The following is a 21,615-nucleotide window of genomic DNA, read 5'->3' as shown; positions in this document are numbered from 1 at the left end:
GAAGACCTGACTCAAATTCCTGCTCAGATACTTACTGCCTGTGCCATTCTGGGAAAGTCACTTAACTTCTGTTTGTCTCAGTTTCCTTGTCTGTAAAATGGGGATAATAATAGTACTTCCCTCCTAGAGTTGTTGTGAGGATCATATGAGATAATAATTGTAAAGTGCTTACTATGGTGCCTAGCACAAGGTAAGCATTATATAAATGTTATTGTTATTGTTTTCATTGTTAGAATTTTCTTTTGGAAGAAAACTCCTTTTAACTGTTAGCCTGGCCATGGAGGTTCTAATTGACTCAGAACTTGGTTTGTGGTGGTAGCTGGGTAGAAGGAGGTAGTAGTTTTGTCTGCTCTTAGGATCAGGCTATGACCTGGGTATGCAGCTATACTTCCAGGGTCTAAGGCAGAGCCATCTTTTTTTATTTTTTTAAGTAATAAACAATTTATAGTTTTAGGTTACAATTTTTATCCCTCCTTCCTTGCCTCCTCTCCCCCCCTCCCTGAGGTGGTAAGCAATCAGATATAGGTTATGCATGTATGATTATGTAAAATGTTGCCATATTAGTCATTTTATATAAGAAAACTTGAATAAAAGAAAAAAATGAAAGAAAGTAAAAATACCATGCTTCAGTCTGTGTTCCATCAATATCAGTTCTTTGGAGGTGGATAGTATGTTTCATTGATAGTCCTTTGGGGGGGCAGCTAGGTGGCGCAGTGGATAAAGCACTGGCCTTGGATTCAGAAGGACGTGAATTCGAGTCCAGCCTCAGACACTTGACACTAGCTGTGTGACCTTGGAGAAGTCACTTAACCCTTATTGTCCCACTAAAAACAAAAAACAAAACAAAAAAATAACAAGAGTATAGTCCTTTGGAATTATCATAGATCATTGTATTATTGGGAATAGATAAGTCTTTCACAGTTCTTCATTAAACAATATTGGTGTCTCTGTGCACAATGTTCTCTTGGTTCTGCTCTCTTCATTATACATCAGTTCATACAAGTCTTTCCAAGCCTTTCTGAAATCATCCTGCTTGTTATTTCTTATAGCACAATAATATTCCATCACCATCATATTCCACAGCTTGTTTAGCCATTCCCCAGTTGATGGGCATTCCTTTGATTTCCAGTTCTTAGCCACCACAAAAAGAGCTGCTATAAATATTTTTGTACAAATAGAGTTTTTTCTCTTTTTGGGGATGTCTTTGGGATAGAAATTTAACGTTGGTATTGCTGTATCAAAGGGTATGCACAGTTCCATAGCCCTGTGGGCATAGTTCCAAATAAGGCAGGGCTATCTCATTGAGTTAATAATGCCCAGCTGAGATGTAATGGGACAGAAGTATATATTCTGACCCAAATCTTTAGGCTTTGGTTCAATGGAAAGGACATTGACTCGAGTCAGAGGACTTGGATTCAATTCCACCTCTCTTGCTTACACCAACATGACCTTAGGCAAGTCACTTCACCTCCCTGGGCTCTAATTTGAACTCAAGACCTCCTGAATCCAGGGCTGGTGCTCTATCTACTGTGCCACCTAGCTGCCCCCGGCTCTAATTTCCTCATTGGTAAAATGAGGGTGTTGGACTAGATGAACTCTGAGGTTTCTTTCAACCCTAAACCAAAATATATCTCCTCTATTTCTACCTCTGGTAATAAAGTTTCTAACAACAAAATATGATATTAAAATGTGTTCCCTTTGTTAATAGAGGTATTATTGTACTATAATTATAAGGTGACACATATTTTCTGTTCAAAATTAGAGTAGGACTCATTGGATACCAAACTCTATTTAGAGGTATTAGAGAAATGAACTTTTATTTAGGGGAAAAAAAATGAACTTGCTGTAATGGTTATCTGTTTTGTGTGTGTGTGTGTGTGTGTGTGTATAGTATTTACTCATTTGGGAAACTCTAACCCTCTAGGGCAGCTGGGTGGCACCATGGATAGAGTACCAGGCTTAGAGTCAGGATGACTCATCTTGAATTTAAATCCAGCCTCAGACAGTTACTAAGTGTGACCGTGGGCAAGTCATTTAATCCTGTTTGCTTCAGTTCCTTATCTGTAAAATGAACTAGAGAAAGCAATGGCAAACTACTCCAGTATCTTTGCCAAGAAAACCTCAAATGGGGTCACAAAGAGTTGGTTGTGACTGAAATGACTAAACAATTCCCTAATAGAATGTGTGTAGGACTGTCTTTGTGTTTTCAAATGAGATCCGGATCAAATGAGGTAACATAATCAAAATGCTTTGCAAACCTTAGAACACTATACAAATACTAGTTGTTAATATTTTTTAAAATGCCATGTTTTAAAGTAGTCTCTTAGAGCAAGTTTTCTCTCATATATACAAGAAGATCATTTGTGATTCCTTGGAAGCTGTAACAACAGAAATAACCTTGTTCAATAACCCTCCAGTATAAACATCAGGTTTATAAAACAGGGAGATATATATGCTCACCAAAGGTATTTATCACTGTGATAGAGATCTTGTACATAGTCCAGGTTAAAGAGAGAATCTGGAGATGGTGAGGGACTCCACGTGCTCCTGTATACAGATGATGTTGTACTGATTATATTAAACCTCAAGACATTATAGAGACTCTTGGAAGAGATCTGTAATCACTCAAGTAGTTTGGGCTATCCTCTCATACATAAAAGACTAAGTAGATAATAAATATTTATTGCCCATTCAACATGAATTTGAATGAGCAAGAGAGAGAGGGGGCAAGAGGGAGAGCCTTTTGGCTGAGATCAAGTATTAACACCCTGTAGAGCTTCTCCATCAGTTTGTCTGTCTGAGAGAGAGTACAGATCAATAGTGTACTGGTAAATATTTAACAATTGGCTGGGGCAGCAGGAGGAAAATATAGACATTGTACATTTTTAAGTTTTAATCAGCATTATCAATATTTTCTCCAGTGGGACCCCTATATATTGTCCAGATCAAAACTCCTTTCCCTGATCACCATTCCCTTTACATATTGACTCACTCTTCCCTATCCCCACTAGAAGGTAAAGGCCTCAATCATCTTAAAAAATTGAAAAGCAGATAGACAAGGAAGCATCAGAACTAAAAATGATTCAATAATTCTATGTTCAATTAATCCAAAAAATATATGTTACCAAGGAAAGTCCTTTCTTTGATAAGAATTGTTGTGAAAATTCGAAAACAGTCTGGAAAAAAATTGGTCTTTAGTTTAGAAATCAAAATTACAAAATAAATACATCGAGCTCTGATTTGTAGAAATTCCCATTTCCCAAGGTGTAAATGTTCATACTAAAAATTTTAACAACTCTGAGCTGGCTACAGATGGGCTCTTTATTGAAAAGGAGGATAATGAACTGGATTGCTTTTGGGAAATTGGAGAGCTCTTATTTATCTCGTTTCCATGACAACAGAAGCCCATCTTTTCAATACTAAAATTTCACCTATGTTATATGGTAGCGAAACATGGAACATGGGAATGCAATGTAGGAATGAGCAGGCTACAAACAACCAATGAAAAACTGAAGAAACAGTAGTAAAATATGTCATAAAGGAATTGTATGACAAAAAGAGAAGGTAGACTGTTCTTGTGGCAAGATATAGAGATGACTTTTGAATAGCCAGAGAGCTCCATTGGCACCCTCACAATGTCAGGAGAAAACAAGGAAGGTCTCTTCTGAAGAAATTTGGGGAGAACACAGGCAAGAATTACACAAGATGGGCAGACATGGATAAGTTGTAGTCTACATCATTGAAGGTAGTCTACATCACTGAAGGATATGTTAAAATGTGCAAGATCACAGATCCATTGGTTGTATTCCAGTACATAACTCCCCCCCCCCCCCGTAATGTATATAACTCTTACTTTGAGTACAATTCTTTTTTTTTTAATTGAGTACAATTCTGATATGTAAAGGAGCAGAAGCTTTCCTCTGCAAAAGGTGCATAAAACATTTCGTCCTTTACCTAACATTCAGTTTTTATTGTTTTGTGGTAGTTGTTCTTTCCATTTATATTTTGTATGTTTTTTGTTTTTGCTGGTTCTGCTTATTTCACTTTTTGTCAATTTATCAGTCTTTGCTTCTGTATTCATCATGCTCATTGGTTTTTTTTAAAAACTTTTTTACAACAAAGGCTAAGATGTATCTATGATTCAAGTTCATTACAAAGAAAGTAGCTGTAGAAAGTAAGATTTTTTTTATTGATTTTTTTTTTGCAACAAACATTTATTGTGTTTTCCATTTACATGTAAGGGTAGTTTTCAACATTCATTTTCATAAGATTTAGAGTTCCTAAATTGATTTTAAAAACAATTACTATTATCATACCTAAAAACAAGCCTACCCTTTTTTATCATAAAAGTATTTTTTATTTTCTAGTTACATGTAGAGATAGTTTTCAACATTTGTTTTTATAAGATTTCTAGCTCCAAGTTTTTCTTCCTTCCTCTCTTCCCTCCCCCCTCCCCAAGACAGCAAGCAATCTGATATAGGTTATACATGTACAATGACATTAAACATTTTTCTGCATTAGTCATGTTGTGAAAGAAGAATCAGAACAAAAGGGAAAAACCTCAAAAAACAAAAACAAAAAATGTAGAAATAGTATGGTTCAATCTGCATCTAGATTCCACACTTCTATTTTCTGGATTTGGAGAACATTTTCCATCACAAGTCCTTTGGAATTATCTTGGACCATTTTATTGGTGAGAAGAGTTAAGTCTATCACAGCTGATGATGACACAATATTGTTGATACTGTGCACAATGTTCTTCTGGTTCTGCTCATCTCATTCAGCATCAGTTCATGTAAGTCCTTCCACATTTCTCTGAAATCCACTTGTTCATCGTTTCTTAAAGCACAATAGTATTCTATTACATTCTATATCACACCTTGTTTAGCCATTCCCCAATTGATGGACATCCCCTCAATTTCCATTTCTTTGCCACCAGAAAAAGAGCAGCTATAAATATTTTTGTACATGTGGGTTCTTGAGATAAAGATCCAAGAGTGGTATTGCTGGGTCGAAGGGTTATCATTTCTTAAAACACAGTAATATTCCCTTATGTTCATGTGCCAAAATCTGTTTGGTTATTTCCAAATCAATGGACATCTGTTGTGTTTCCAGTTTTTTGCTACAGCAAAAAGTGTTGTAAAAATTTTCATGTATAGGGACCCTTTCTTCTTGTCAATGATCTCCTTTGAGTATATGTCCAGTGATGGGATCTCTGGATCAAAGAATGGGAAAATAGTGTGCCTGTCTCCACAATGTTTCCAACACTGACTTCCCAACTTTTGCCATTTTTGTCAATTTTCTGAGTATGAAATGAATTCTCAGAGTTCATTTGATTTACTGTTTACTATCATTTATTATTAACGATTTGAAGTATTCTTCACTTGTTAATAGTTTGTTAATAATAGTTAATAGTTTGCAGTGCTTTTTTTTGAGAACTGTTTTTATCATTTGACCATTTCTTTGGAGAATGGCTTTTGTCATATATATTTCTGTTAGTTATCTATAAATCTTGTATATCAAAACATCATCAGAGATATTTAATACATAGATTTTTGTTCTTATTCAACTATTTCCCTTCCTATTCAAGGTACATTACAAAATTTATCTTGTTTGTGCCAAAGCTTTGCAATATCATGTAGTCAAAATAATCTTTTATCTTTTGTAATTGCTTCTATGCCTTGTTTGGATAAGAATTCATTCTCTATGGGGCAGCTAGGTGGCGCAGTAGATAGAGCACTGGCCCTGGATTCAGGAGGACCTGAGTTCAAATCCAGCCTCAGACACTTGACACTTACTAGCTGTGTGACCCTGGGCAAGTCACTTAACCCCAATTGCCTCACACAAAGGAAAATAAAAAAGAACTCATCCTCTAGGAGAATAGGATAGGGGGAAATACATGGTAATCATAACTGAAAAGACTTTTACAGCAAATTTATAGAAATAAGCCATTTTTTCAAGGGATATGAATAAGCAGTTATATATGAAAAAGTACTCAAAATCACTATTTATTAGAGAAATGCAAATTAAACAACTCTGAGCTACCACCCCACATCTGTCAGATTGGCTAATATGACAGAAAAGGAAAATGACAAATGTTGGAGTGGGATGTGGGAATGTTGAGATGCTAATGCTCTGTTGGTGAAGTGGTATACTGATGCAGTCATTCTGTAGAGCAAGATGTCAGTTTCCTTTTAAAAAAAAACAAAACTAAGCAAAACACAGTTCCAGTCTTATTTTTTTAAGTTTATAAGGAAACTTTGAGGAAATAAATATCAGTAACCTGTTGTGCAAAAGACCTGTTACTTGCTTAGAAGAAAAATTCTGTTGCAACACTTCAAATAACAGCCTTTTGATAATTTCACAATTTTATTCTTATAAATAAGAACTCATAGAAAGCTAAATTGTTTTGGTTAAGACTATTTTGTCTTGAAAAGATTTGGAGATGGGGAAAAGGAAATAATAGGAAACCATTTTAATTTAATTTTTTCAGAATGTTTTTCAAGAGAAGCAGTTTTAGAAAACTTTTCTTAAGCAACCTAAATCTGTACTTATTTTTTTTTAGTATGAATTAGATTACAAGGGGTTTTTTGATGTTGCTAAATTGTTATTCATGAAAAAATAAAATTGCTTACGATATTTGTCTGAAAGTGACCTTCCATTGCTAAATCCAGAAAGTTAAGTACCAGCATGAGGGTAGATGTTGGGTGCCTCAAATTTTTAAAATTTTCTCTAGTGATAGAAGACAAAAAAAAATTGAGTACTAAAAAGCATATCCCTTTCTGGCTCTGAGCCAAAGAGCTTATTCCCATCCATCTATGCTTCCCTTAGCCTCCTTGGTCTCTAGGAAGCATAGACACTCAAGCAATATCCTTTAGGCTTTCCGAGCCCTACAACTGAGACTAGCCTTTAAAATAGAACTAATTTTAATTTAAATTTTTGGTTCAGGTGCCACCACCTATTCCAGACTTCACTTAATTTCTCACCCCACCTCCCCCACCCCCCACCGCTCTAGCTGTTAGTGCTCTTCCTCTCCCACGTTACTTGGTATATACTTATCTTTTTACTTGTTATTTCTTCCCAATATAACATAAGCCTCTTGGGAACAACAAATTCTCCTCTCCCCCTTTTTTTGTTTTGTTTTTTACTTAGGTACCTCCTATTTGTTAGAAATGGTGGTACTTTTCTATAGCACAGTACCTTAATATATAGTAGATACCTAGTAAGCAGTTCCTAGTTCGTGTTCATCAAATTAGCAGAATTTATCCCAAAAGGGGAAATGACTGAGGGGGTATGGGAAAACAGCTAAAGTAATGCTTTGTTGGTGGATCTGTGAACTAGTACAGTCATTTTGGAAGAGATTTGGAGCTGTGTCCAAAGAAGCTATTAAACTGTGTATACCCTTTGACCCAGTGATACTACTATTAGTTCTATATCCCCAAAGGGATCAGAGAAAAAAGAAAAGCACTCATGTACAAAAATATCTATAATAGTTGTTTTTGTGGTGGCAAAGAATAGGAAACCTAAGGGATGCCCATCAATTGGGGAATAGCTAAACCAGTTATGGTATATTAATGTGATGAAATATTATTATTCTGTCAAAAATATGAAAAGCATGATTTCAGAGAAACCTGGGGTGACTTGTATAAACTGATGCAGGGTGAACTGAATAGAACCAGGAGAACAGTTTATACAATGACAACAATAATGAAAATACAGACAACTTTGAAAGACTTAGACACTCTGAATCAGTGCAGTGAGTGACCATAATTTCAGAGTATTCATGTTGAAATTTGCTACCTCTCTCCAGTTTGAGAGGTGATGGCCTTAAAGCACAGATTGAGACACTTTTTTTTTTTTAAGACATGGCTAATGCAGCAATCAGTTTTGCTTAATAGTACATATTTGTAAGAGGAGTTTTGTTTTTCTTTCTTAATCGGGGGAGGAGGAGAAAAAACTTCATGAAAATAAAATAAAATTTAATTTTCAAATGGGTAGAGTCAAAGAAATTGAGTAAACAAACAAGAAAATAGATTTTTTTTTTAAGTTGGAAACCATTTACAAAGGCTTCAGGAGTTGATGAGAAGTGGAAGCAGTGAGTATAGATTATTTTTTCTATTTGCTGCGAAATATAAGATGATAGTTTGAGGAGGTGGTAGGGTTTGTTGATGGTTTTTTAAAAAAAGGGAAAACTTGAGCATGTTTAAAGAACCAGTAAAGAGGGAGAGGTTGAAGATGAGAGAGAGATCATGGATCCCTAAATCTGTATTTAGAGTGGACCTTAGAGGCCACTGAGTTGAACCTCCACATTTTACAGTGGATAGATTTTAGGGGGTCTGTAAACTTGCTTGAGAAAAAATTCCATCTTTATTTTCACTAACCTTTAACAGAAATTTCATATTTTCTTCAGTTACAAATATAGACAACAAAGCCTTATTCTGAGAAGAGACCCCTTTGGAAGATGACTTCACTAGACTCCAAAAGAGTCTATGACACAAAAAAAGGTTTTAAAAAACCTCTGCTCTAGAAAAAATTAATAAGGTGTCATATTCTAAATAATTTGTTTTGTATAGGCAGCTAGGTGGATATAGTAGATAGAATGCTAGGCCTGGAGTCAGGAAAGCTTGAGTTCAAATCCAACATGACCTGTTAGCTGTATGACCCTGGGCAAGTCACTTAATCCTTGTTTGCTTCTCTTTTCTCAACTATAAAATAAGGATAACAATAGCATTTACTTTGCAAGCATCCACACCTTATGTGTGAATCACATAAGATAATATTTGTAATAAAATTATTTATCAAAGTGTCTAGCACATCAGTAGGTGCTTAATAAATGCTTATTTCCTTCCCTCTTTGTTTTGTTTCTGGTTAAAATTTTCACATAATGATGATGTATAAATAGTATATGTTCTTGATTAAACTTACTGAATTAGCTATGTAATTTCGGTTGGTTGTAAAAATTAATAGACTTGGGGGGCAGCTAGGTGGCACAGTAGTTAAAGCACCCGCCCTGGAGTCAGGAGTCCCTGAGTTCAAATCCAGCCTCAGACACTTGACACTTACTAGCTGTGTGATCCTGGGCAAGTCACTTAACCCCCATTGCTACACACACACACACACACACACACACACACACACACACACACACACACGCACGCACGCACACACACACACACACACACACATTAATAGACTTGGTCATGAGGATTTTCTTTAGTCTAAAGTTGCTGATGGAAATAAGAGATAAGGAAAGGAGGTGGTAAAGAGGTGTGTAATGAAATGTCTGGATAGACAGAAAGAACTTCCTCACTCTTTGTTACTTGTTGGTGAGCACAAGGTAAAATTTAATTTAATATTTTTATGTTGTAGTCCTTATTCAGACAAGATGCTGAATGAGTAGCAATATCTGCTTTAGATTAAAAAATCACCTGCTTGATCACAGATATTTAATGGGTTGTTATGCCAAGTGCATTCTAAACGTTCTATAATGTCATGATTTAAACTATAAACATTCATTTGTAAAGTTTAGGCAAAATATTAATGGGTGCAAAGAAGGAACGTGTTACTATACTTGGGGGTTTTTTTCTTTGTAGATCCTCAAGAGTGACTGATTTATGAAATGGCAGAGAATGGAAAAAATTGTGAACAGAGACTTACAGGGATGAACAAGGAACAGCACAATGGAAACTTCACAGGTAAATTGTGGTAAGCTTGGGACTGAAGTTTTATGGTTTAGGAATAGCATATGAAAAGTGTTGTGTGCTGATTCAAGCCTGATACTTATGAGAAAACAAATTCAACATAAAGAAAAAGTAACTCATTGTTACCTTTTCAGAATAATGGTAGCCTCACAGGAACATGAAATACCTTTTCCTTATAAGATTATTATAATTGATCTTGTGGCATGATTATTTTAATGAGTCTCCTGCATCAATAGATTTTTTTTTCCTTGTTGATTATAAGGGGTGGAGAAGATTGGGTAATAATGGGGAATTAGCAAGATTGGATACAAACACTTTTTTCCCAGCCAAGAAGAGAAATGGTTGGAGTAAAAGGTACAAAGGGAAAGATTTTGTAGAATTGGAGAGACCTAAGTATTGTAGGAAGATGGGATGGAAGCCATTGTAGAAGAAGAAATTGAAGATGTATGAGAAAAAAGAGATTGACTCTAGGGCTTGAATCCTATCTCTTTTGGGAGAGAAAGAAAGTGAAAAATACCATGCTTCAGGCTGTGTTCAGTCAATATCAGTTCTTTCTTTGGAGGTGGATAGTATGCTTTATCATTAGTCCTTTGGGATTGTCTTGGATCATTGTATTGCTGAGAATAGTTGTCATTCACAGTTCTTCACCAAACAATACTGCTGTCACTGTGCACAATGTTCTCCTGGTTCTGCTCACTTCAAATCATTGGGGGGCAGCTAGGTGGCGCAGTGGATAAAGCACTGGCCCTGGAGTCAGGAGCACCTGAGTTCAAATCTGGTTTCAGGCACTTGACACTTACTAACTGTGTGACCCTGGGCAAGTCACCTAACCCTCACTGCCCCACCCCCACCCCACCCCCAAATTCACATAAGTCTTTCCAGGCCTTTCTGAAATTGTCCTGTTTGTCATTTTTTATAGCACAAGAATATTCCATCACAATCATATACCACAGTTTATTTAGCCATTCCCCAATTAATGGGTTATCCTTTGGATTTCCAGTTCTCAGCCACCACAAAAAGAGCTGCTACAAATATTTTTGTACAAATAGGTCTTTTTCTCTTTTGGGGGATGTCTTTGTGATATAAACCTAGTGGTGGTATTGCAGGATCAAAGGGTATGCACAGTTTTATAGCCCTTTGGGAATAATTCCAAATTGCTCTCCGGAATGGTTAGATATCAGTTTTCCCACATCCCCTCCAACATCCAATATTTTCCTTTTTTGTTTTATTTGCCACTCTGATAGGTGTGAGGTGATACATCAGAGTTGTTTTAATTTGCATTTCTCTGATCAATAGTTATCTAGAGATTTTTTCCTATGACCATAAGTAGCTTTGATTATAGCCTTTCTAAAGAGTAAGGATTCCTCTTCTAAGCCAGGAAAGAGGAAAGGAAAAGCAGGTAATGATGTCAAGGTTCCAGGAATGGGGTGGAAAGTTTAAGTAATTCACAAGATTGCATTGTTTTTCCTTATGAAGGAGAGACGGTCATCTGCTTGTAAGTGTGAAGTTTGGGTGGTTAGAGTTGGGGAATAAAGCATCTATAACTTTCTAAACATGAGATCCACATGCAGTTTACCACTTCGGGTTAGTTAGAATTGTGGCCCATGGCCTGTCTTCTTTAAAGAAGGACAGAGATGTCATGTGGTGAAACTTATTTAAGCCAGCCATATCTAGGATATAATTTAGTATTTATTATTGCAGTGTTAAAATTCAAATGAACAGTCTTAAGAAGTTAAGGGCCTAGTTGCATAACTTTTGCATGGATGAGAAGGAAGTTGAATTTTCCTTTTTTTCCCCTTTTTTCTTTCAGACCCCTCTTCACTGAATGAAAAGAAGAGACGAGATCGAGAAGAAAGGCAGAATATTGTCCTGTGGAGGCAGCCACTCATTACCTTGCAGTATTTTTTTCTGGAAATCCTAATAAACTTGAAGGAATGGACCGTAAAGTAAAGCTTTTCTTTACCTTTGATATAAACTATTTTAAATTATTTTTGAAATCCTCAGCTATGATTCTCTCTATATTTGCATTTGGAAAAACCATTGTGGAAGCCTATTTTTCTCTTTTCTCTGCAGAGACTTTAAAAAAACAAAGCCAGGCTGAACATTGCAAATATTTTTACCAATTGAGTTTTTATGACTCTTACACTATTACCTTGTACTACAAGTTCTGTCTGATTAATTAGAAAACACTTAGAATGTTTTAGGTTTTCTTGAATATGCCCTTTTTACAAAGAAGCTCTGGAAAACAAGAACTTCTCTTTCTGAATTTACCTTAAGGCAGGGTCTCTTAAGTAGGTGGGGGTGGGTCTGTGAACTTTTTTTTTTTTTTGACAATTATTTCAATATAATTAGTGGTCTTTGAGATATTATGTATTTTAGCTGATGTTTTTAAAAACATAGGGGGTTCCAAAGGCTTCTCCAGCAGCAAAAGGGGTCTTTGGTCCAAAATAGGTAAAGAACCCCTTCCCTTAAGAGCAGTCAAGTCCTTAGTTAGTGTGCTTTTGAAAGCTACTAAGTTGGGGGAGCTAGATGGCATAGGGGATAGAGCACCGGCCCTGGAGTCAGGAGTACCTGAGTTCAAATCTGGCCTCAGACACTTAAGACTTACTAGCTGTGTGACCCTGGGCAAGTCACTTAACCCCAATTGCCTCACTTAAAAAAAAAAAAAGGAAAGCTACTAAGTTAAAGTTTTCCTTATTCTTTAATGGAACAAAGTTCAAAATATGTGAACCTTGTATGTAGCAAAAGTTTTTATTACTAGTTTGAGCCAGGAGAGGACTTTGCCTTGGAAATGTGTTCTGTCTTTAAGCTTAGTATTTGTAAATCTTGTTGTTCCAAATGCCATAAAGAGCAAGATGAATTTTTACCCAGCTTATCAGGCCCTGACCTGCTTTCTCAACATAGAAGTTTAGGCTGATGTAGGATGGGGCTATTTTATAAGGAAAGAAAGGCTTCAAGTAGTTCAAATCAAGAAAGCCAGATTGTCATACTACACAAGGCAGAATATTTATGGATTAAAGGAGAAGCACTCATTTTGTTTGAATAGTTTCCTCTTATTGAACCCTCTATGCTGACCATCCCACCAGCTTCAACAAGGATTTGTTTTGACAGTGATTAAGAGACCTGACATTGAGACTGCAAGAAACTCTGATTATCATTTATTTATTTTTAAGATTGTGGCATCGTCGAAGCATTGTGGTGTCTTTTTTACTACTGCTTGCTGTGCTTACAGCTACGTATTATATTGAAGGAACACATCAACAGGTAAGGTTTCATTTAACATTCTGTTTTTGAATGCCCCTAATATGTTAAAACAAATCAGTTTTGCCAAGGGGCTGCCATAAGTTTCAGAGGATTTCCTGTCAGTTCGAGCAAGTAATATAAGATTTGCCCTTACATTAATTAAAATTGTTGGCCACGTGTGAGCAGTTAGTACTCTGAGTTCTAAATTCTCTCCCTCTCACCTTTCCCTCACCCATTGAGAAGGCAAGCAGTATAATTTCAGTTATCCATGTGAAAACATGCAAAACATATTTCCATATTAGCCATGTTGCAAATAAACACAAAAAAGCCAGGATAATAAAAAAAGGTGAAAAAAAGTACCAAGCATTATTAAGCTTCAAAGAATTGTCAAATCCTCACATTTTATGTATAAGGCAACCTTACATTTTGTACCAGACATTTTTATATTATTTTGGGAATAGGCTTGTATAATGTAAGTTCATTTACAAATGTAAAGTGATTTGGCGGAAAGTTAGTTTTAACCCATCTTTGAATTAAAATAACACAAGTAAAATGTGCAGCAAACAGTGTATCCTAAATTTTAGGTTTTTCATTTTTAAACACTTGAATTCAATTTTCAGGCATCTGTGATTTTAAAATTACTGTTATAGACATATAAAAAATCTTTGGGAGCAACTAGATAGTACAGTGGATAGAGCATCAGCACTGGCCTCAGGAGGACCTGAGTTCAAATGTGACCTCAGACACAGACAATGACCCTAGGCAAGTCACTTAACCCCTATTGCCTCAAAACCAAAAATGTTTGCATGTTGCATGTTTTAGAAAATTTGAAACAGACCTGCTTGGTGGCAGTTGCCCAATTAGAGTCTAAAAACTATTCAGTAGTGGAATTATTATTAGTAGTGGTTATCTTCCTAAAAAGCCTGTGCCACAATTGAGGCACTGAAACCAGAACTTCTCAAACTCCTTTTAACTAGTGGCAAGAGAACTTCACTTAGAGACAAAAGACCATCCTCAAAAACATTCCTTTCCCATTCATTAGTTGTGTTGACCTTGAATAATTCAACTTCTAAGTACTGTATTCTCTCCATCAGTTAAGTCAGATGTTCTTAACCTGGGGACACTGAACTTGTTTTATATTTTGATACCTGTATTTTAATGTCATTGCTTTCCTTTGTAATCCTGTTTATTTTATTTTATGCATTTAAAAACATTATTTGGAAAAGGGGGCCATTGACTTCACTAGACTGGTATCCAAAGCAAGTATAGAACAAAGGAAGTGAAGAACCCTTGGCCTTGATGATCTCTAAGATCCCTTCCTGCTCTTTCTTACCTTCTGGGCTTCTGATTCTGAAATTTTTCCCATCAGTGTCCATGTCCTGATGAACTTGAGGTTTTCTTTCCCTCTCGGTTTGTACATGCTACAGTGCACCTATCATATCCCAGTCCCCAGTGTGTGACTGTTGTTTTGCATCTATTTTTTAACCTAGATAATGAAAAATTGTTATATTTACAAACATAGCAATCACTTTTTTCCACTGTTATTCCACATGTTCTTTTAAATTCAGAGAATTTGTGACTTTTAGAAATTTCTTCTCTTTATTGGTAGCTTCTTAGACATGATAGCTATACTTAAAAAATAACAATTTGGAACCAAAAATCTTTTTTGCAAATTAGCTGAATGATAATTAACCCTTTTGTTGCCTATCTCCTACTACATACGAATTTCTGTAAGAAAAATGAACAAGAATTTTCTTCCTAATTGTAATCCTTTGATTTTTGTTGACTTAACCTAATATTGACAAATGGTTTGAGGCAATTTTGAAATTGTAGTATTCTTCTTTTTCAGTATGTGAGATATATGGAGAAAAAGATTCTTTGGTGTGCCTACTGGGTAGGCTTAGGAATTCTGTCATCTGTTGGGCTTGGAACAGGTCTACATACTTTTCTGCTTTATCTGGTAAGAGTAACATTTATTTATCTATCTATCTGTCTATTTATTTACGTATTTAAAAGGCTTTGTTGATGTTTTGTTTTTACCTTCATCCCTGAACATATTTCTTCCTATTGAGCCATCCCTTATAACAAAGAAAGAAAAAGGGGAGAAGAGACAGTTCAGAAAAACCAACCAACATATCAACTGAAATAGACAATATTCTAAATGCAAAGGTTCCCAACTTCTGCAAAGAAAAGATATGTTCAACCCTTCTTTCAGGCCAAGCTTTATCATTATAATTACACAGTTTTATTTTTTAAAATACATTTTTGTTCATAACTTTTGTTTTTATATCACCTACGTTTCCCAATGTATCCCTCACACCTCTTAGACCTAGAGAGCCATTCCTTATAACAAAGAATAAAGAAGAGGAAATACCATTCAGCAAAAGTTACTAACATATCATAAAAGGCTAATATTATGTGCTATGCTATACATAGTTTCTCTTCTCTTCAAAGAATCAGTGAAAGTTGCTTTCTCATGTCTCTTCTTTGGAGTGAAGCTTAATTAATATAATTCCATAGCATTCTTGTTTAGTGTTTTGTGTTTGTTTCCAAATTCATTGTTATACTCATTGGATATATTATTTTCCTACTCTTTACTTCATTCTGCATCAGATCATATGTCCTACTGAATTCTTTGCCCATTTTCTTATGACAAAGTAATAGTATATTGTATTTGTGTGTACATTACATGCATTACAATTTCTTTAATTATCCTCTTATTGATGGGTATCCACTTTGTTTACAGTTTTTAACTACCACAATAAGTGTTGACATGAATAATTTGGTACATATGGGACTTTATTTCCTTTGTCTTTATGAGTTCATGAACCTGGAAGTGAGATTTCTGAGTCAAAGGGTATAGAAATTTTAGATTCTTTATTTTTTAGCATAATTCCAAATTGCTTTTAAAAATGATTGAAGCAGTTAATAGCAATAGTAAGATATTAATATCCTGGCTTGTTTTCATTTGGGTTTCTCTGATTTTTCTGTGATTTAATGCAATCTTTTATAAGTGATTATTAGTTTGAAGTTCTTTTGAGAACTGTGTATGTATATACTTTGATCATTTATCAATTGGAGAATAACTCTTAGTTTCATATATTTATGTTAATTCTTTGTATATCTTATATGCAAAGATTTTTCCTTGTCTTCTCTTAGCTTCATAGGTATGTTGGTAAGGTAGCAGATGGTTATCAGGGAAACCTTGGACAATTGACTCTCAAACCACTTGATGAAATTTTAGTAACAGATAGGATAGGTTATAAGGGTTTTTTCCTTTTAGACTTTGATTGGCCAGAGTAAAAGATGTGTTGGGAAATAAAAAAACTTAATAAATTTGATGGAATTATAAGTTGACTAGACATTGACTAGCTAAAGGATCACCTCTATCTCTTGTGATCTTAAAAACAAGAGGTATGGGGCAGCTAGGTGTGCGAAGTGGATAAAGGACCGGCCCTGGATTCAGGAGGACCCGAGTTCATATCCGGTCTCAGACACTTGACATGTACTAGCTGTGTGACCCTGGGCAAGTCACTTAACTCTCATTGCCCCCCAAAAAAATTAAAATCAAATCAAATAACTTCAAATAACTTCAGTGGCTCCTTAATGCTCAGTGAAGAAGGTTCCTAAAATGTGGTCCAGGATCCCTGGGCTCCTTGAGACCCTATTAGGGGTTCTCATGGTCAAAACTATTTTCATAATAATACTAAGATATTTAAATTTCTAATACTTGCAAAGTCAATAGATAAACAAAAGTTTTTTGGAGGGTCCTCTTTAATTATTGAGTGAATAAGAGGTCCTGAGACCAAAAAATTTGAGAATCATTGATATAAATAGACATTTTACCTTTATTTTTGTAGGTTGCTCTGACCAAAGAATTCATCACCTAGCAACCAAGCTACTGGTACTTAGTCTGGCTAGGTCTTACCTAACAGGAACAGTCTCTTTCTGAGACCATAATCAAAGCTTTCACAGCTTACTAAGATCTGCCAGAGCTTGCAATTCACTGGGCTAGTCTTTAAGAACCCAGCAGGAATGCAGCAATGAAATTAGGGTTAGGCTTTTCTGGAGGGATCTTTCCAAATAAATGTTTAGGATTAAGATCAAATGTTAGGGGGGCAGGTAGGTGGTGCAGTGGATAAAGCACCAGCCCTGGATTCAGGAGTACCTGAGTTCAAATCCAGCCTCAGACAGTGGAGATTGGTGGTGGGGTTATTTCAGTATCCTTCCTATTATGCTTTTCTACAGCTAGAACTGTGAATCATCAACAAAAGTATTGTTATTTTATTCTTAAAACTATTATGGCTTTAGTGGCAGCTAGGTGGTGCAGTGAATGGAGCACCAGCCATGGAGTCAGGAGGACCTGAGTTCAAATTCGGCCTTAGACACTTAACACTTACTAGCTGTGTGACCCTGGACAAGTCACTTAACTCCAATTGCCTCACCAAAAAACAAACAAAAAAACCTCCCCCACAAACAAGCAAAAAAAACCCCAACTATTATGACTTTATACTGAGAAAATTACCATCTGATAGTTTATAGGTGCAAATAGATAACAGCGAATCACCAAGTTACAAGACAGGAAAATGACCGTTCAGTTGCAACCTATTGGTACTAGCCATTCATGAGGTTCTGTCTTACCTAAAATTTACTAATGAGTAGATGTATCTTACTGTTAAGTTTAGTTGGCTTTCAAGTACAATGCAATGAATCTAGTTTGACACTAGATGGAGACATTGCCTAGATTAGGACTTGTGAAGGACGACTGAAAAACTAAATCCCCTTGTATCCTGTTTCCAATTTATGTTACCTCTCCTGTACAGGGAATTAATTGCAAAGAAATGAAAAAAACTGAATGATCAACAGAAAGTCAAGAACTGTATGGGTAGCTTGCCTCTGCTGACTATGATTTCTAACTTCAGAATTCTGTCATATCTGAGAATCAATTAAAAATAATTTCAGAACTTTGATTTTCATGTATATTTAAAAGTAAAGGTAGTTGTGTCGGGTAGGGAAAAGTTAATTGCTTAATGTTGCTTAATTTTTAGGTAATCAGTTAAGGTGATAAATTTCTGTTTAGTCTGAGTGAAAACTTTCTAATAATTAGAGATGTCTGAAAGTAGAATGGCTGCCTAAGGAGGACAGAAAATCAAGTGGAGGCTATATGAGCAAATGGTTCAGAGGAGGTTAGGCTTTCAACACTCAATGACCCTTCAAAATAGTTTCTAAGTCGCCTGTCCTATGATTACATGGCAAATAAATCAGGCATTATTGAGTGCACAATGAAAGTCTAAAGGGACTTTACTCATGTTGATATTAATACTTAATTTTGTGGGAGCAGTGGATAGAGCACTGGCCCTGGATTCAGGAGGACCCGAGTTCAAATCCAGCCTCAGACACTTAACACTTACTAGCTGTGTGACCCTGGGCAAGTCACTTAACCCCAATTGCTCTGCAAAGAAAAAAAGAGAGAGAGAAAAAAAAAAACTTAATTTTGTTCTGTGTTAAGGTAGTTAATAAGACCTTCAGCTTTTTACTGATTGTATGTGTTTTTCATCCAGATGGAAAATGTTAACAATGTCAGTATTATTGTAAAATAAAAATTGAGAGAAACTTGCTTCAATACTTGTAATTTACATATTGCTTTTTAACTAGAAAAGCCATGGTCACCTGGGATTAAATTTCATTCTTCATGCATTTGTAGCCTAGCATCTTCCTTCAATATCTTCTGAAATGGATATAAAATGACTGGCATGTCATTTGAAACATTAAAGGGTGAAATATTTTTCATACTTGAAATATTTATCCCTAGGCATTTGGAAAGAAGGTTTTAAAGTAGCTGTTTTTCTTGCCTCTTCCTTAATATTAATAAAGAAGAGGGAGGGGGCAGCTAGGTGGCACAGTGGATAAAGCACCCGCCCTGGATTCAGGAGGACCTGAGTTCAAATCTGGCCTCAGACACTTGACACTTACTAGCTGTGTGACCCTGGGCAAGTCACCTAACCCTCATTGTCCCACAAAAAACAAACAAACAAAAAAGGAAAAGAAGAAGTATGTACTAAGCACCTACTGTGTGCCGGGAACTGCGTTAAGTACATTACAGATATGATCTCTTTTAATCCTCACAACAGTTCTTGAAGGTAAGTGCTTTTATTATCCTGTTACTGTTGAGGAAACTAAGACAGAGGTTAAAGTGGCTTTTGAGAGTTCCACAGCTCCTAAGTGTCTGAGGCTAGATTTGGACTTAGATCTTCCAGACTCCAGGCCTAGCACTCTATTTACTGTGTTCTCGAGCTGATTTTGAAGATCACTGTACAAATGTGTAGGTTAAAAAGTCCCCCAGCCTTTTCTGTTAACCAGTCACATTCAACAAAAACTAAAAGGAGGCTTCTCTTAATTGTTTTCAAACCCTGAACTGAGACTGGTTTTTATTCATAATTGTGGTTAGAATTTTGGGGCTCTTATTCTAGTACTGTGGCTATCAAGCCAAAGCAAGAGTGGCAACTGGAAAGGCCCTTCTGGACACAGCTGTACCCACTCAAGAAAGGAGGGAGAGGCAGAGCATTTGGTTATCCGTTGACTTTCTAAGTATAGTAATTAGCAACATTCCCTTGTTTACCAGAAAGCATGGATCATTTAAAATATTTCTCTCTAAAGTATATAAAAAGTAATATGCTAAATTTAGATATGTGAATAGGTATTCATTACATTGCTAAGTAATAGGTATTTGTGTTCCTAAATTTAACATTCTGTACAGGGCTTGAAAATGATCTCTTTTTTAGTTATAGTTATTCTGTCATTGAAACATACCATAAGGTGACTCCATTATCACTATATAATATTTATTAAAAACCATTATATGACATTGTACTTTCTCTGTAAGGAACAGATATTTCACAGCTCCCAGAGTGTTATTCCTAAATCACGGGTCTGACACTTTTTTTTTTTTTGGCAGGGCAATGAGGGTTAAGTGACTTGCCCAGAGTCACATAGCTAGTAAGTGCTAAGTGTTTGGATTTGAACTCAGGTCCGCCTGAATCCAAGGCCGGTGCTCTATCCACTGCATCACCTAGCTGCCCCTATGTGCAATCATATTAAACATATTTTCACATTAATGATGTTATGAAAGAAGAATCAGAACAAAAGGGAAAAACCTCAAGAAAGAAAAAACAAAAAAGACAAAAAACCTGAATATACTATGCTTAGATCTACCTTCAGAGACTCCATAGTTCTTTTTCTGGACGTGGAGAGCATTTTCCATCATGAATCTAATTTTTTTTTTTTTTTACAAAGTCCCCATGAGTAGAACTATTTACACTAGACCAAATAAAATAATATTTTCTTTACCAGTCAGTTATTTAATTAGCATTTTTATGCTCTTCCTAAGTGTCTTATCTTTTATATATATATATATTTATATATATATATATATATATAATTTAGAATTTTATTTTCCCCAATTATATGTAAAATAATTTTAAACTTTTTTGGGGGGGTGGCAGGGCAATGAGAGTTAAGTGACTTGCCCAGAGTCACACAGCTAGTAAGTGTCTGAGGCCACATTTGAACTCATGTCCTCCTGAATCCAGGGCTGGTGCTTTATCCACTGCGCCACCTAGCTGCCCCTTAACATTTGTTTTTAAAACTTTGTGTTCCAAGTTCTCTTCTTTCCCCGCTCCCTGCCATTTAAGAAGGTAAGAAATTCAATATAAGTTATACATGTGTAGTCATACAAAACATTTCCATATTAGTCAGGTTGTGAAAGAAAACAGACCAAAAAACCTCAAGAAAAATAAAGTTTAAAAAATTATGCTTCAACCTGTATTCAGACACCATTTCTTTCTCTGGGGATGGATGGCATTTTTCATCATAAATCTTGTCTTGGATCATTGTATTGCTGAGAATAGCCAAGTCATTCACAGCTGATCATCTTACAATATTGCTGTTACTTTGTACATAGTACATTTCACTTTGTATCAGCTCATGTAAGTCTTTCTAGGTTTTTCTGAGAGTATCCTGCTTATTTCTAATAGCACAGTAGTGTTCCATCATAATCACATACAACAATTTGTTCAGCCATTCCTCAATTGATGGGCATCCCCTCAATTTCAAATTCTTTGCCACCAGAAAAGAGCTGCTATAAATATTTTTTATACATATAGGTTCTTTAACTTTTTGTTTTTTATCTATTTTTGTATACTGACCTAGTAGTGGTATTGCTAGGTCAAAGAGCATGCATGGTTTTCTAACCCTTTGACTATAGTTCCAAATTGCTCTACAGAATGGTTGGATCAGTTTACAACTCCACCAACAATGCATTGTCTCATTTTCCCCTTATTCCCTCCAACATTTGTCATTTTCCTTTGCTGTTCTATAGTACATATACTTGAAGTTAATTTTTAATTTAATTTTACTTTTATGTGGGGCAATGAGGGTTAAGTGACCTGCCTAGGATCACACAAGCCTGTATACTTTAATAGTAATTCCTCCCTAACACAAATCAGAGAAGTGATGATTTATCTATTTCGAGGAAACTTACTACCTCCTGAAGAAGCCACTTTTTTTTTTTTTTTTTTTTTTGCGGGGCAATGGGGGTTAAGTGACTTGCCCAGGGCCACACAGCTAGTGTCAAGTATCTGAGGTCGGATTTGAACTCAGGTACTCCTGAATC

At 35.7% G+C, this 21,615-nt stretch overlaps 1 protein-coding gene across 3 annotated transcripts in view; it reads left to right on the top strand.

Moving 5' to 3' along the window:
* VMP1 (vacuole membrane protein 1) overlaps positions 1–21,615 on the top strand; it is a 132,976-nt gene that overhangs the window by 25,095 nt on the left and 86,266 nt on the right. For all 3 annotated transcript variants that reach the window (XM_044000867.1, XM_044000868.1, XM_044000869.1), the window contains exons 2-5: positions 9,594–9,695; positions 11,512–11,647; positions 12,875–12,965; positions 14,794–14,904. In XM_044000867.1, coding sequence (XP_043856802.1) covers positions 9,620–9,695; positions 11,512–11,647; positions 12,875–12,965; positions 14,794–14,904 — 414 coding nt within the window. In that variant the 5' untranslated portion in view covers positions 9,594–9,619. The remainder of the gene's footprint in view (positions 1–9,593; positions 9,696–11,511; positions 11,648–12,874; positions 12,966–14,793; positions 14,905–21,615) is intronic.

The sequence above is a fragment of the Dromiciops gliroides genome, chromosome 4 (assembly GCF_019393635.1).
Source record: "Dromiciops gliroides isolate mDroGli1 chromosome 4, mDroGli1.pri, whole genome shotgun sequence".
Lineage (NCBI taxonomy): Eukaryota > Metazoa > Chordata > Mammalia > Microbiotheria > Microbiotheriidae > Dromiciops > Dromiciops gliroides.
Note: the sequence above shows the minus strand (reverse complement) of the source record. Positions and strands in the feature narration are given on the sequence as shown.